Source organism: Procambarus clarkii, chromosome 11, assembly GCF_040958095.1.
Source record: "Procambarus clarkii isolate CNS0578487 chromosome 11, FALCON_Pclarkii_2.0, whole genome shotgun sequence".
NCBI lineage: Eukaryota > Metazoa > Arthropoda > Malacostraca > Decapoda > Cambaridae > Procambarus > Procambarus clarkii.
Genome location: NC_091160.1, coordinates 38,190,966 through 38,208,302, shown reverse-complemented (window position 1 = coordinate 38,208,302; position 17,337 = coordinate 38,190,966). Strand labels below are relative to the sequence as shown.

The 17,337-nt window shown below is 46.1% G+C and overlaps 1 protein-coding gene across 1 annotated transcript; it reads left to right on the top strand.

Annotated features, from left to right (window-relative positions):
• The first annotated feature begins 4 nt into the window (after positions 1-4).
• Positions 5-14,572, top strand: LOC123758344 (peptide transporter family 1). The gene is made up of 6 exons (XM_045742637.2): positions 5-505; positions 2,253-2,516; positions 6,666-6,886; positions 7,438-7,604; positions 10,780-11,582; positions 12,065-14,572. The coding sequence occupies exons 2-6, from the start codon at positions 2,256-2,258 to the stop codon at positions 12,716-12,718; spliced, it is 2,106 nt and encodes a 701-aa protein (XP_045598593.2). The 5' UTR covers positions 5-505; positions 2,253-2,255; the 3' UTR covers positions 12,719-14,572.
• The last annotated feature ends 2,765 nt before the right edge of the window (positions 14,573-17,337 follow it).

Below are 17,337 nucleotides of genomic sequence, written 5' to 3'. Positions count from 1 at the left end.
GTTAAGGATATAATGCTAGCGGACAGTTCGCTAGGAAACAGAGGGACACGGACACCAACTAGGAAACAAACAGAGGGACACGGACCCAAACTAGGAAACTAAGGGACACGGAGAAAACTAGGAAACAAACAGAGGGACACTTTCACCAGCCAGGAATCAAGGAGTGGGATGTGTTAGCTAGGGGGCAGTCTGCTAGCATTGTATCCATAATTGTAAATATCATTATGTGACTGGGAAGCGCTTTATACCGTATATACATAAAACAATCCATTTAAAGCACCACTCTAAGTTATAATACAGTTTGTATTAAAAGATACAGCATCTGAGACCAGGAGAGAATGTATTCAGTGAGTGACCTAGTAAAGAGTAGTGGTTGTTGCTGCTGGGGTCAAGGTGGACCTCTCCACCACAACTGTTGGGTGGCTGTTGCTGTTGGTGTCAGTGTAGACGTCAACCCGGTGCACAGTGCAGCTCCTCCTCCTCCTCACCACAACTGTTCTCTCAGGTACGCTTACCATTACTGTTCGCGTTTTATGCGCTTAAATGTCATCTCTAAATGTGCAGAGGTGGGTGTTATCAGTCTGATTTTTTTTTATTATTTATGAGCTGGAGTTTGTGTGGGTAGATGCGTCCAGGAATGGTTGTGTGTATTCACCTAGTTGTGCTTGCGGGGGGTTGAGCTCTGCTCTTTCGGCCCGTCTCTCAACTGTCAATCAACTGTTTCTACTACTACTATTTTTTTCCCACACCCCACACACACACACACACACACCCCAGGAAGCAGCCCGTGAGAGCTGACCTACTCCCAGGTACCTATTTACTGCTAGGTAACAGGGGCATAGGGTGAAAGAAACTCTGCCAATCGTTTCTCGCCGGCGCCCGGGATAGAACCCGGGACCACAGGATCACGTGCACAGCGTGCTGTCCGCTCGGCCGGCCGGCTCCCGGCTGTGTGTGTAATTACCTAAGTGTAGTTACAGGATGAGAGCTACGCTCGTGGTGTCCCGTCTTCCCAGCACTCTTTGTCATATAACGCTTTGAAACTACTGGCGGTCTTGGCCTCCACCACCTTCTCACCTAACTTGTTCCAACCGTCTACCACTCTATTTGCGAAAGTGAATTTTCTTATATTTCTTCGGCATCTGTGTTTAGCTAGTTTATATCTATGACCTGTGTGTGTGTGTGTGTGTGTGTGTGTGTGTGTGTGTGTGTGTGTGTGTGTGTGTGTGTGTGTGTGTGTGTGTGTGTGTGTGTGCGTGTGTGTGTGTGTGTGTGTGTACTCACCTATTTGTGCTTGCAGGATCGAGCATTGACTCTTGGATCCCGCCTTTCCAGCTATCGGTTGTTTACAGCAATGACTCCTGTCCCATTTCCCTATCATACCTAGTTTTAAAAGTATGAATAGTATTTGCTTCCACAACCTGTTCCCCAAGTGCATTCCATTTTTCCACTACTCTCACGCTGAAAGAAAACTTCCTAACATCTCTGTGACTCACCTGAGTTTCCAGTTTCCACCCATGTCCCCTCGTTCTGTTATTATTACGTGTGAACATTTCATCTATTTCCACTTTGTCAATTCCCCTGAGTATTTTATATGTCCCTATCATATCTCCTCTCTCCCTTCTTTTCTCTAGTGTCGTAAGGTTCAGTTCCTTCAGACGCTCTTCATATCCCATCCCTCGTAACTCTGGGACATGCCTCGTCGCTAACCTCTGAACCTTCTCCAGTTTCCTTATGTGTTTCTTCAGGTGGGGGCTCCCTGATGGCGCGGCATACTCTAAGACGGGTCTCACGTAGGCAGTGTAAAGCGCCCTAATAGCCTCCTCATTTAGGTTTCTGAATGAAGTTCTAATTTTCGCCAGTGTAGAGTACGCTGCTGTCGTTATCCTATTTATATGTGCCTCAGGAGTTAGATTAGGTGTCACATCCACTCCCAGGTCTCTTTCTCGAATCGTTACAGGTAGGCTGTTCCCCTTTATTGTGTACTGTCCCTTTGGTCTCTCTCTCTCTCTCTCTATATATATATATATATATACACACAAAAAGTTTCCGATTTTTCCAACTTCAGTAATACAAAAGTAAACTTTCTGGTGGTCCATCATAAACACTGATACTTTCGACAAGTTACTCTAAGTACTTTCATTTTAAGAGGATGGGCTGAATTAACGACATATAAACTATTTAATCGTTAAAAATAAGAAAATAAAATGAAGACCCTCGTTATACTTTTAATTGTATTTTTATTGAAACAGGTGATGAGAGACGTCATGGCGTGTGGAGCAAGGTCTGGCGGGGCAGTCATGATGGCCTACCCTCGAGGGGCCACAGTCATCCTGGTGTCCTACCTGCTCGAGCGCCTCGTCTACTACGGGCTCTTCGGCGGTGCTGTGTTCTACATGCAGCGGATGTTGGGCTTCACCTCCTCCTCGGCCACGACGGTCAAGGCCATTATGGAAGGCCTCGTCTACCTCGCCCCCATTGCTGGCGCCATCCTGGCCGATGTCTATCTGGGCAAGGTGGGTCGGGTGTGTGTGTGTATATACTCACCTTGTTGTGCTTGCGGTGGGTTGAGTTTCGGCTCTTGGTCCGTCTCTAAACCGTCAAGGAACTGGTGTAATGATTGTTGAGCCTATTGGGCTCTATCATATCTATAGTTGAAACTCTGAAATGAGTGTGGATCCACCTCATCTCTTCCTAATGCATTTACTTTGTTAATTGCTCTGATACTGATTATTTTTCTAATATCTCTTTGGATCATTTACGTTCTAAGTAACTAAGTTTCAACCTGTGTCCCTTTTTCATGTACCAGCCATGTTAATAGATTGTCTTAGGCTTATCTTTCCGTCAATTCCTTTGAGAATTTTGTATAAGGTAATCATATTTCCCCTAAATCACTGGAAGGTACATTGTGCCCAGCCTAGCTTTTGCTCCCTTCACCTAATGCACTATAGTACCCATTTGTTGGACAATGACCAATGTCACGGCGCCTGACAGCTGAGTGGACAGCGCTTCGGACTCGTTGTCCTGAGGTTCCGGGTTCGGTCAGTAATGGAGGCAGAGACAAATGGGCAAAAAGTTTCTTTCACCCTGATGCCCCTTTTACCAGCAGTAAATAAGTATTTGGGAGTTAGACAGCTGCTACGGGCTGCTTCTTGGGGGTGTGTAACAAAAAGGAGGCCTGGTCGAGGACCGGGCCGCGGGGACGCTAAGCCTCGAAATCATCTCAAGATAACCCTTCCTCCAGTTTGTCCAGGTCAACTTGTAGTCTTTTACTGTCTTTCCCTGGCTTAATCCTTCTCATAATTTTAGCATCAACAGCAAACATTGAGAGGAATGAGTAGATTTCCTGTGGAAGATCGTTTACGTATATCAGAAACGGAGTAGGTCCGAGTGCAGAACCCTGTGGGACTGCTATGGTACATCTCGTCATTCTGAGATCTCCCCCCTCACAATAACTTGTCGTTTTCTGTTGCTTAGGTACTCCCTTATCCACTGGAGCATCATGCCTGTTACTCCTGCAGGTTTCCCCAAATTATACATGAGCCTCTTATGCAGTACTGTGTCAAAGGCTCTCTGACATCCCAAGAAAATGCAGTCTGCCGATACTTATCTTTCTTGCTTAATTTTTGTCGCCTGGTCATAGAATTCTATTAAATCTGTGATTTACCATTCCTGAACCCATGTTAGTAGTATTGCAAAGTCCCTTCTCTCCAGATGTGCTACTAATATTTTCTCGTGATTTCTCATTCACCTTGAATGGCATACAAGTTAGGGACACTGGCCTGTAGTTCAGTGCCTCCTGCTTGATACTATTTTGGATATTGGGACTACTTTAGCTGTCTTCCATATTGATAGGTCTCCTGTTTCCAGTGACCAAAAGTACTCCATAGAATGGCATGCATAGCGCTCTTTTTAGCATCCGTGGTGAGATTCCGTCAGGTCCAACAATCTTTGTCACGTCCAATTCCAGTGGATACCTCCTAACTTCATCACTGGTAATTTCAACTCCTCTCAATTAAGGGACTTTGCCTTGCTCTATTGAGAAGACCTCCTGGAATCTCGTTGAATTCTTCACAAACTTTCTCATTCTCTGTGTACCTGTTGCCACGGGGGAAAAAGAAGGGCAGAGCCTCGTTGAGCTTCACCAGTGACACACCGTCACTGCTCTTTTTACAGTATCCTTACTGTCGGTCATGTACTTCCTTTCCCTCATGATGAAGTCGGCGCTTAACCCCTGTGTACACCAGCCCCAAAACCACAGGGACCTCGCAGCACCTCTGGGGACTCACTAGGCTACTTCCTGTTCCCAGAGGGTGGGAGGTAGAGCGGCAGGTGCCAAAGAGTGGCAGGTGTCTACCTCGGACACCTGGTTATCCAGCTATTCCTGTAACCATCGGGGTTCTCACCTGCGTCCTGCCCGGAAGAAATGAATTTAATTCTCTAGTCTAGTCCTCTTGAACATGAATCTACTTTCCCCGATTTCATTTAATCTTTATTCCTGTACCCAGTAGTTTATAACCTACTGTTACGCTTTCTCATATATATATAACGTGGCATAACTGTAATGAAGGCTCGTATAAACACAGCATTTAAAACTAAAAAAATATTTACTGACAAAAGATAAATACAACAAATAAACTATAACTTGTCTGGATAGCCTCAATCAAGCCTGCAATCAGCGGTCGCTCTCGACCGTCAATAATACTAACGTTACTCTATCCATATGTATAGTCTCAATGTATCCTACCACATGAGTATACATATATATATAATAACGAAATTCCTACAAGTTCCCTTCGGAACGCCAAATCGACAAAAGCGGAGGAGGGGGAGGGCAGATTACTTAGCTAGGAAACGATGGGATCTCCAGTGTTTTGTAGCTTCCGTTTGTCGCCAGCTCATTGAAGTCCCATCACCATATTCTCGCTGTTCCCTGGCGTCACACATATCCTCGTCCTTCTTTGGGTAATGCAGATGTGGCGCCGATCCTCTCGACGCACCAGGGAAGCGCGTTTTGTGGGGCATCCAACGCAGGTATCAACACTGGATCTTCCCTGACCTTCGTTGCTCTGCGAGATGTACCTTCTCCTGGTAGCCTTGTGTCAATGCCCAGTGCACTGATTCACTTCCATAGAAGAAATTACGATGGCCGACTTCACTTGTTGGGTCAGTTTAGATACTGGGCGCCGTCACTGTCTGTTCACAATATTCACTGTCTTGATAAGTTAAATAAAACACTCCCTTTCTCGGGTCACAGTCAACATTCAAATTGCTTCTTCACAGGCGAAAATCAAAGGAGCACTTGCTTACCATGACCTTGATCGTGTCTTCACCAGCCTCTTCAGCGGCTATTCCTTATGGATTCACACACGCTGGGGTTGTAACTACTTCTTAAGTGAGTCCCGGTGTTCGGAACTCACTATATAGACTTCAATGGTCAGTCCATTCGCGTTGACCCACCTAGGTCCAAATGAAGGTACTTGCAGTTTCCCCTCACTGAACCCAGCATGCTATCGAATGCCTTGCACACTCAGCAGGTCCCTTCATCGACAGTACTTTTTCCTACCTTCTTCCTGAAAGGTCGGAAGTCCTGTTGCCTCTCCACCGGGCTCAACTCGCCAGTTAAGATTGAAATCTGTCATTTTCCCGAGAGCACCTAAAATCATGACCTTCCCATTTGGAATCTAGTTGAACAGTGAGAATTGCTTCACTCACTGGAGCGGGCTCGGTGCCTGCTGATGACGTCACAGAAAGTTTGTCGCTGATTGGCCAAGCACCTCAGCCACGACCACTCACCTCTCTTGTGTGAGCCTAAGGAATGCATCGCTGGATTCCAAAAGGTCCTGGATGCGTCGCTGCCCGCCCGGATAACATTTTATTTCGCAATCTGGCACAATGTATGCCTTTACAGCCAAATATTATGCAAGATTGTGTTTAATACTTGTTCCTTTTTAACTTCAATTACAGCTTGGGCCGTCTGCGATCTTTATTGGTGGGTAAAAATTACTCTTGATGCCGGAAAGGACTGTTATTAGACAGCGATCATGCTAACACCCTTCTCAGTTTCATCACTTGATCTTGTATTGTTATTTCCCTCTTGATGGAGGTCTGGAGCATATTTGGTTGGGTCTTGGCTTAAATTTGCTATGCCATTTTGATACTGTCTTCTTCTTTACTCACACTGAAGTACTCATTTCTGGCCTTCTGGTATCTGCCCGTGCTCTCTGGTGTCCTGTTATTTCTGTGGTTTATACATGCCTTTAAATTTAATTGCTTAGCTTCCCTACATACCTGATTGAACCACGGATTCCTCTTTTGCTTTTCATTGTTTTCCTTTTGGGCCGGGATGAACTTGTCTTCAGCCTCCTGACACTGAGTGATGTAATCTATTATGTCTTGTACGTACTTTTCTCTGGATTCTAGGTACAAACCTAATGTACCTTTTTGTATATAAATAAATAAATAATAAATAAATAAATAAATAATCTAGAACCTATAAGTTGTCTGACTTTAGCAGATAATTAAGTTGAGGATTATTATAGGTTCTGTTATCTGTATATACTAGTATCTTCCAAGCTGAATGTGACTCGATCGAGCTACCTGTAACTTTCATGCTCTCTGTACCTCTTCACCACCTCTTAGCCTCTATCACCTTCCTCATACAGGCTCGCACAGTGTTTTTGATGTGCTGCGGGTACACAGTGGGCGCCGCCATCTTTACCCTCTCTTCGGTCACTCCCATCATGGCCTCCTTCAGCACCTCCAAATTTACAGGAGTCTTTGGTATGCTCGCGCTGGGCGTCTGCGCAGGGCTCATGAAAGCTGTGTACTCCTCCCTCGGGGCCGACCAGTTCAAAGTCCCAGAACAACGGGAGCAACAGAAGAGGTATGTTAAAGTGGGGGAGGTTCATCAGGGTGAATTGGGGATATTGATTGGTGTGGAAGGCTGGGAAGAGGGAGTTCATAGGTTGGTGGGTTTTGTAAAGAAATTTGATGGGTTTGTAGTGTGGCTGATATTTGTCCTTGCTATACACGGTAGGAAGTGCAATTAAAAAGTTGCAGCCAAGTTCCCGAACAGACTCGCTGAGGAAAGCGTTAACAAGAACTAAATGCTTGACGATGGAAAACTATGGAAGAAGAATGATGGCTCCTACTCCATGGTCATATTTAGCAAAATCTGTGTATAAGAATGTGCATTTTAGTTTCCTTCAATAATACTTTGTAATTTTGTTGAAATGGTCAAGTAGTTATGAAAGACAAAACATTCCTGCTCTCGATGACGTGTTAGATGGAGTAATTAGTTCGTTTTTGCACATAAACCAGAAAACTGGTAAGTTGTCATCTTAGCATTCAACTTGTCGTTGTTGACAAGTTGAATGCTAAGACAAGTGAAAATGAATGAAATGACAAGTTGTCAACTTGTCATTTCTGTTGCAGGTTCTTTTACGCCTTCTACTGGGTGATCAACGCTGGCGCCTTCGTCGGGCTATTCATAACAGCTCAAATACGAGACTCTGTCCAGTGCTTCGGTGATGACTGCTACTTCCTCTCCTACATTATAATGGCCGGCCTCATGGTTGTCTCCACCGTCATCTTCGCTGCTGGTCAGTCCTCTAGGATAATAATATTTAAACAATTTTTATTATTGGTTTATGTATTTTCAAGATGACACCATAGACTCTTTTAATACAAATTTGATGATTCAATCGTGAAGGGATCCAGCTGGGTGTCCAGTCAGTGCAAGATATAACATATTTGTGAATGTATAGATTTGATACTAGCTGTGTTTTTATCATTAACCTTTGTGTTCCCTGCCAATGCAGTAGCCTCGTTGTAGAGGGCTTGTGTCATGCTAATGACATATATGTGATTAATATAACTTGAATATATTATGAAATAATATTGAGATACATTTACATACGAGTTACAACATTTGGTGGCAGTAGTGGGATTTGGCGGGAAGAGAGCAAAGTGAGAGATTGGTGAAGGATTAGCTAGGATGTATAACATAACCTCTTTCAGAGCATTGGCCAGAACAGAGGAGCCGCCTGGTTCACAGACTGGCGACACTCAGACAATAATGACGTGTAGCTGATGCTTGTTTGAACGGTACCGACATCCTGGTGTACCAGATGTCTTCACAAACAAGATGACTCCGACAGAGGGTCATTCATACATCATTCACAATTTCTGCTGCTGCACTCTAAGAGAGAGCTTTCTAAATTTATTCCTACTAAAATCTGGGTACAACAACAGATTCCTCTGGGCACTACTGTAGTGTGTCAGGTACAGACTCCTCTGGGCACTACTGTAGTGTGTCAGGTACAGGCTCCTCTGGGCACTACTGTAGTGTGTCAGGTACAGGCTCCTCTGGGCACTACTGTAGTGTGTCAGGTACAGGCTCCTCTGGGTACTACTGTAGTGTGTCAGGTACAGGCTCCTCTGGGCACTACTGTAGTGTGTCAGGTACAGGCTCCTCTGGGCACTACTGTAGTGTGTCAGGTACAGGCTCCTCTGGGCACTACTGTAGTGTGTCAGGTACAGGCTCCTCTGGGCACTACTGTAGTGTGTCAGGTACAGGCTCCTCTGGGCACTACTGTAGTGTGTCAGGTACAGGCTCCTCTGGGCACTACTGTAGTGTGTCAGGTACAGGCTCCTCTGGGCACTACTGTAATGTGTCAGGTACAGGCTCCTCTGGGCACTACTGTAATGTGTCAGGTACAGGCTCCTCTGGGCACTACTGTAGTGTGTCAGGTACAAGCTCCTCTGGGCACTATTGTAGTGTGTCAGGTACAGGCTCCTCTGGGCACTACTGTAATGTGTCAGGTACAGGCTCCTCTGGGCACTACTGTAGTGTGTCAGGTACAGGCTCCTCTGGGCACTACTGTAATGTGTCAGGTACAGACTCCTCTGGGCACTACTGTAGTGTGTCAGGTACAAGCTCCTCTGGGCACTACTGTAGTGTGTCAGGTACAAGCTCCTCTGGGCACTACTGTAGTGTGTCAGGTACAGGCTCCTCTGGGCACTACTGTAGTGTGTCAGGTACAGGCTCCTCTGGGCACTACTGTAATGTGTCAGGTACAGACTCCTCTGGGCACTACTGTAGTGTGTCAGGTACAGGCTCCTCTGGGCACTACTGTAGTGTGTCAGGTACAGATTCCTCTGGGCACTACTGTAGTGTGTCAGGTACAGATTCCTCTGGGCACTACTGTAGTGTGTCAGGTACTGGCTCCTCTGGGCACTACTGTAGTGTGTCAGGTACAGGCTCCTCTGGGCACTACTGTAGTGTGTCAGGTACAAGCTCCTCTGGGCACTACTGTAGTGTGTCAGGTACAGGCTCTTCTGGGCACTACTGTAGTGTGTCAGGTACAGATTCCTCTGGGCACTACTGTAGTGTGTCAGGTACAGGCTCCTCTGGGCACTACTGTAGTGTTTCAGGTACAGGCTCCTCTGGGCACTATTGTAGTGTGTCAGGTACAGGCTCCTCTGGGCACTACTGTAGTGTTTCAGGTACAGGCTCCTCTGGGCACTACTGTAGTGTGTCAGGTACAGGCTCCTCTGGGCACTACTGTAGTGTTTCAGGTACAGGCTCCTCTGGGCACTACTGTAGTGTGTCAGGTACAGACTCCTCTGGGCACTACTGTAGTGTGTCAGGTACAGGCTCCTCTGGGCACTATTGTAGTGTGTCAGGTACAGGCTCCTCTGGGCACTACTGTAATGTGTCAGGTACAGGCTCCTCTGGGCACTACTGTAGTGTGTCAGGTACAGGCTCCTCTGGGCACTACTGTAATGTGTCAGGTACAGGCTCCTCTGGGCACTACTGTAGTGTGTCAGGTACAGGCTCCTCTGGGCACTACTGTAATGTGTCAGGTACAGGCTCCTCTGGGCACTATTGTAGTGTGTCAGGTACAGGCTCCTCTGGGCACTACTGTAGTGTTTCAGGTACAGGCTCCTCTGGGCACTACTGTAGTGTGTCAGGTACAGGCTCCTCTGGGCACTACTGTAGTGTTTCAGGTACAGGCTCCTCTGGGCACTACTGTAGTGTGTCAGGTACAGACTCCTCTGGGCACTACTGTAGTGTGTCAGGTACAGGCTCCTCTGGGCACTATTGTAGTGTGTCAGGTACAGGCTCCTCTGGGCACTACTGTAATGTGTCAGGTACAGGCTCCTCTGGGCACTACTGTAGTGTGTCAGGTACAGGCTCCTCTGGGCACTACTGCAGTATGTCAGGTACAAGCTCCTCTGGGCACTACTGTAGTGTGTCAGGTACAGGCTCCTCTGGGCACTACTGTAGTATGTCAGGTACAAGCTCCTCTGGGCACTACTGTAGTGTGTCAGGTACAGGCTCCTCTGGGCACTACTGTAATGTGTCAGGTACAGGCTCCTCTGGGCACTACTGTAGTGTGTCAGGTACAGGCTCCTCTGGGCACTACTGTAGTGTGTCAGGTACAGGCTCCTCTGGGCACTACTGTAGTGTGTCATGTCAAGGCTCTTCTGGGCACTACTGTACTGTGGGTCTGTGATCATAATAACAGTTGTAAACTGGGGTGATGATTTTGCATTTGAAGATGTTGCGGAATAAAAGAAGTGGTAAATAAAGATCATATGTAATTCTGTGTGTAGTGATAGTTGTGTCTAAAGGTCGTTTGTTCTACTATATAAGCTATGAAATTTTGTTTATTGTTGGGGAGGTGGCACCGGGGGCATAGGAGTGTCTTTTTTTGTTTAATCAGGCAATGATGGATACCTACTAGTCGTTATGTGCTTGTAATTTTACAGGACGGTCGCAGTACAAGGAGGGGCCCCCAGACAAAATGATAATAAGAGCAGTTCGATGCATTGCACATGCAGTCACTAAGACCTGGGATAAGGACCGAAAGCCTGTGCAGCACTGGCTTGACCGTGCTCAGGACAAATTTGATTCTCAGTTGCTGCTGGACGTGAAGGTGACATTGCGTGTTCTTCTGCTGTTCTGCACCTTCCCGCTCTTCTGGGCTCTCTTCTATCAGACCTCCACTGGTATGATATTCCAGGCCAAACGTCTTGACGGTATGGTGGGCAGCTATAGGATCCCGCCAGAGATGTCTTCCACTGCCAACCCACTGCTCATTTTAGCTCTCATTCCGCTCTTTGATTTTGTGGTCTACCCTTTGTTGACCCGCGTTGGCGTCCTCACCAAGACCACATCCCGGATGATCGCGGGGATGTGCTTCACCATCATCGCCTTCCTGGTCTACGCACTGGTGAACATGAGCGTGGAACAGACTTTCATTCCTCCAGAGCAGGCGAGAATCCACGTTTACAACGCACTGCCTTGCCAGATGGTGGTGGAGGTGCCCTTCGTCAAGACCGGTCAGCTGAGTGTGGAGAGCGGAGGCCAGGTGGTTCTGCCTGGCTTGACTGTCACACATGGTGATGAGGTGGAGGCCAAGGTGACAGCCTCCTGCCTCTCCCCAGACATGAGGCAGGTGAGAGTGAGGGTGCTGGGTGCCCATGAGACAACACTCCTTGTCACCTCCACTGGCGTGCTGGCTCTCCCTCCCACACTCGAGTACATCAAGGACGAAGATGCAGAGACCAAAGTGAGTCTCCGTAACCAATCATTTCTGCTCTGTTTCTTATGTATAAAAGGCACTATGCTGACATCGACAAAGACTATAGAGAGTAATTTCTATAGTCAGCAGCTAATTGTTCCATGGAACTAACAACTGGAAAGTGTCTCATTAACTGAGTTACTTTGACGCCAATTTAACAATAGGATACTTCAATAAACTCAATAACAGGTGGGTAGTGGTGCGTAAAATAATAGATATGAATTATTTTTTCAACATTTTGCCATTCTGATATAAACCTGTTAAAACATTATTAGCATAGCTTTGAGTAATAAAGAAGTGACACTGGTCTTTATTGGTGTTATTATTATTGGTGTTATTATTATTATTATTATTATTAATATTATTATTATTATTATTATTATTCTGATGGTGCCTAAGAAATAAATATTCAGTAAAATTTAGGGCCTGATTTCCTGGTGTTGTTCAGTTGTGTTGGTTCGCCCTGACAGGTGCGGGTGTTGGCGCCTGCGCACAACGAGCTCAACGTGACGCTCACGTACGACACCATCCTCCACAACTTCCAGCTCCTGGAGGGAAAGACGGAGTTCCAGCGCATCAGTCCCCAGGAGTACAAGGTGATGGTGGAAGAGGTGGAAGTTGGGGAGGCTGCAGTGTACCAGGACGGTGTGTACGACATCGTCATCACCACCACCGACGTCTTCCTCTTCCCCATGACGGCCCCTGCAAACGTCCACATGTTATGGCTCCTTCCCCAGTACGTCCTCATCACCATCGGCGAGGTCCTCTTCTCAGTCTCTGGCATGGACTTTGCTTACTCGCAGGCCCCGATGGCCATGAAGTCTTCACTACAGGCAGCCAATCTCTTCACAATTACTGCCGGTTTGTGGCTCTTTGCAGGACTAACAAGCCTGAGCTCTGCCACGGGGGCCTTCAAGCACCGGGCCTCTCACGAAGCCTTCTTCTATGCTTGTCTCATGTCCGTCAACACCATAATTTTCTTCATGTTGATTAAGAGATACAACAAAAACTCGCCAGTAGACCCGGGAAAGGAGTCGAAGATGACAAGTGAAGCCTGTGAGCGAGACCAACAACAATTAGCTTCTCACGACAATCCCGCATTTGTCATGGAACGGTCTGTGTAGCCATATTTCCTGTGACGACGGTCACGGCCGGATTGTCCAAGTGTCTCGTATGAACAACGCCTTCTCCATGCAGTCCTCATGGTGAAGTGGTAATTAAAACACGCGTTTGGCGTTTCACGATCGCTCTGTCCTGGGTTCGTATCCTGGCCAGGGAGGATTTACTGAGTGTTAATCCTTAACTGTCGCCTCTGCTTACCCAACAGTAAAATGTGTACCTGGTTGTTAAACGATTTGGCGGGTCGTATTCCAGGGAACATAAGATTAAGGACTTGCCCGAAACGCTATGCATGCTGGTGGCTGTACAAGAGTGCAAGAATTCTTATATATATATAAAGAAAACAATGAATTCTAAGTGAGTGTCCTGGTGCTACATATCCTGAGGTCAGTGTGTGTCCTGAGGTCAGTGTGTGTCCTGGCGCTGTGTTCTGAGGTCAGGTCATGTCCTAAGGTCAGTTTGTGTGTCCTGGTGCCACGTGTCCTAAGGTCAGTGAGTGTCCTGGTGGTCTGATGAGAAGTCTCCTGAGGTCAGAGAGTGTTCAATTAGGAGTTTTTAAAATTAATATATGCAGTGTGATGCACATTGCATGCTTTCTGGGAGATGGATTTTATTTATTTACTTATTTATTTATTTGTTTATATACAAGAAGGTACATTGTGTTTGTGAGAGTACATAACATTGTTCTTCTTACGAAGGCATGTGCCATTAACAGGCATAGCGTTTCGGGCAGGAATGAAGTCATTAGTAGTTTACCTGAATATATCTGAGAGCTACTATCTCACTAGTGGCCAAAGAGCCAAAGTAGCGGAAGGAAGATCCACGGTGATATGGTACGAACGAGCCACTGGATACTACTCTTTCAAGCCTGACAAAAAGATATTCAGAGACATTGCAGTAGCCAGACTCAGACTTGGTTACAAGTGCTGCTGGGAGGAAATAAACCCATTAGTTAAAGAATGTTATATCTGTGGAACAGGAGCAAAGGCACCACTACTGCACTACTTACTGGAATGTGAAGCTACTAAAGTCCTGCCCATCAAACTCAGCATTAATCCAACGACAGCAGCTGCATTAGATGCACATTCCAAAGCGACTACAATGATCAGAAAAGCCGTTAGAGAATGGGGCTCACTAGTGAACATTCTGCATCTACATCCGCCACCAAGATAATGTTATTAAAACAAGACTAAAACCAGTGCACTAAAACAAAAGCGAAAAAAGAAACAGGGGGAAAAAGGAGGAAACCCCCCACTTCCACTTAAAACTTTGACCCAAATATCACAGTAACAAGGTTATCACGAATAACCGAACTCAGTTACGGGCTCACTATAGCCCGTGCTACATGGACACTTCGTTCTGAGTAGCTAAATCTAAAACAACAACAGCAAATCGCTAGTTGCCTCGAAGGGGACAGGAAGCTGGCATCTTGTCAAAGGTCCCACCATTGCTCCTGAGAATTTTTTTCTATTTGGGTTTTAAACTGATGTAATATCTTGGCCTTTGGTAATATTCATGCCATCTGTTGCATGTAAGAGCAACACACATGACATACTAAACATGTTACAATTCCATTTCAATGTTTCTGATTGTATTGATAAATTAAATTTTCATAGATTTTTATTTATTTTCATTTTGATTTAATTATTTTGTGTGAATTGCATTGAAATTGAGCTGTGTTGTTTACCATACCGGTCATTTCGCGAGTATAGTTTTTTTCATATTTTCATTTCATTTTTTAACTGCTTTTTATTATATTTCACTGATGGGAACATCAGATCTCTTGATGTTCCCAATTTTCTGATGGGAACATCAGACCATTTGGGAAGGCATCGGACGAGGGAGTGGGGAATGGTGGGGATGACGAGGGGACGGAAGTGAGAGATGGTGGGGAAGACGAGGGGACAAGGGAGGGGGTAATGGTGGGGAAGGACGAGGGGACGGAGGAGTTTTGGATGGTAGGGACGAAGGAAAAGGGGAATGGAGAATGGTGGGGAGGACAAAGGGACAGGGGCATGGTGGGAAGAAAAAGGGAATGGTGGAGGTCGGAATGGCGGGGAGGATGAGAGGACAGTGGAGTGAGGAATGTTTGGGAGGCAGAGGAGACGAGTGAGGGGGGAAATGGTGGGGAGGACTGGGGGACAGGGAAGGTTGCATGAAGAACATGCGTTGCTGAGCCACAGCAAAGCGTGGCCGGGTACTGTTAGTAAAGAACAAACAAACTGGAGATCGTCAGCAACTCTTCTTTCATGTCCTCTGACAACTCCTTCAGCTGGGCAGATTTAATAGGGGGCCACACACCCTCTCACAGGGGGCCGCTTCGTCGACGTCGGCCACCTCCTCTCCAACTGCCACGAACGTCCACACACACTCTCCTCTTGAACAGTCCGGCGAGACCTCATTCCGCCTCCTGTGCCAACTCCGGAAACTCTTCCTTTGGCAGCTCACCTAGACGGGCGCTGTCAATACCTAGAGGACTGGTGAAAGTGACCTGGATACTCCTATCCGACTCTTCCTCACCTGTCGCTTGTCCTCTGGCCTTTTCTCGGAACAAATGATCGATCCCCAAGTCATCCGGCATGTTCTCCTCGGTGTGACCGGATCCGCTCACATCATCTTCCCTGACGCCCCGTCTCGACGTCACCGCGCATACCGAAAATGCCACTCTCGCAATTTCCGTCACGTCACTACTCTCCAGTCACTATATTGCTTGTTGCCAAAGTGATGCTACCATTTCGGTTCGGTTCTGCAGTCTCCGTGGTGTAGTGGTAAGACACTCGCCTGGCGTTCCGTGAGCGCTAAGTCATGGGTTCGTATCCTGGCCGGGGAGGATTTACTGGGCGCAATTCCTTAACTGTAGCCTCTGTTTAACACAACAGTAAAATGTGTACTTGGATGAAAAAACGATTCTTCGCGGCAGGGGATCGTATTCCAGGGACCATAGGATTAAGGACTTGCCCGAAACGCTACGCGTACTAGTGGCTGTACAAGAATGTAACAACTCTTGTATATATCTCAAAAAAAAAAAAAAAAAAAAAAAAAAAAAAAAAAAAAAAAAAAAAAAAAAAAAAAAAAAAAAAATACTGGACGGATAGACTAGGGTACAATTTTACATAAGTCTGTGCTGCTCCACCACTCTCCAGTCACTAAGGAACTTCTGTAGAAAACATGATGTTTACTAGGTGGGACTCTGATATCTCTCGTGTGTGCTCATAGCGATTATTATGGAGGCGCACTTTAACACCATGATAAAAGATGTGATATTTACTGATATAAACTACATGATCACATGTACAATTAATATCAATACAGGAATGGAAATAAAGAATAAACAAACTGGAGATCGTCAGTAACTCTTCTTTCATGACCTCCGACAACTACTTCAGCTGGGCAGATTTATTTATTTATTTACTTATATACAAGAAGGTACATTGGGTTTATGAGAATACATAGCATAGTACAGTAATTACACTCTTGTAAAGCCACTAGTACGCGCAGCGTTTCGGGCAGGTCCTTAATCTAACAAATAACAGAAATCTAACAGATTTAAAAGGGGCCCACACACCCTCTCACAGGGAGCCGCTTCGTCGACGTCGGCCACCTCCTCTCCAACTGCCACGAACGTCCACACACACTCTCCTCTTCAACAGTCCTGGACACAAGCTGCCCTGCAGCCTATCCTACTACTAAAGTGTCAATGTTATACTGTAACATACATAGGTATGTAACGGTTCTATTGTTACATAAAGTATGGTGACAATAAACACAAACACTAAGAGAATATATATATTTGGTCGAGTATACAGAAGTATGCAGGTGATATTTTGGCGAGCAATGGTGTGAGTTGAGCGCACTGAGAGTCGATAAAGTATCTCGCAAGTGTCTGTTCTAGACCACACTTGAAAGTAGACTAGTTATTATTCGATTGATGATTGATGAAGATTAAGCCACCCAAAAGGTGGCACGGGCATGAATAGCCCGTAAGTGGTGGCCCTTTTAAGCCATTACCAGTATCAAGAGCTGATACTGGAGATCTGTGGAGGTGCGAATGCACCCTGCATGACGGGAGATGTCTCCCTTGTGAATGAGTTAAGATGAAGATGAAGCCACCCAAAAGGTGGCACGGGCATGAATAGCTCGTAAGTGGTGGCCCTTTTGAGCCATCACCAGTATCAATAGATGATACTGGAGATCTGTGGAGGTGCGACTGCACCCTGCGTGACGGGAGATGTCTCCCGTGAGTTATTATTCGCTACTCTGCTGCTTATATGCTCGGGCAACACCTCACCGTTCTCCAAAGGTTGACAGGAATATTATGTGGAAGTTGGGAAAGGTACCTGTGTAAAATTGTCGTCAACATCGATGATGACACTTTTCAAAACGCTTGTGCTCTCTAGAGTGGAGTACTGCTGCACAATGACAGCCCCTTTCAAAGCTGGAGAAATTGCTGACCTGGAGAGCGTGCAGAGATCCTTCACTGCTAGAATCCACTCAGTAAAACATCTAAACTATTGGGACCGACTAAAGAGCCTAAATCTGTACTCCCTTGAGCGCAGGCGGGAGAGATACATAATAATTTACACGTGGAAAATATTAGAGGGGCTGGTCCCAAACCTGCACACAG

Bases quoted from the DNA above. Each gene is read 5' to 3' on its own strand.
- LOC123758344 (XM_045742637.2), top strand. From the start codon at position 2,256: ATGAGAGACGTCATGGCGTGTGGAGCAAGGTCTGGCGGGGCAGTCATG. The intron at 6,887-7,437 runs GTATGTTAAAGT...TTTCTGTTGCAG, and splicing joins CAACGGGAGCAACAGAAGAG to GTTCTTTTACGCCTTCTACT. The intron at 7,605-10,779 runs GTCAGTCCTCTA...GTAATTTTACAG, and splicing joins CACCGTCATCTTCGCTGCTG to GACGGTCGCAGTACAAGGAG.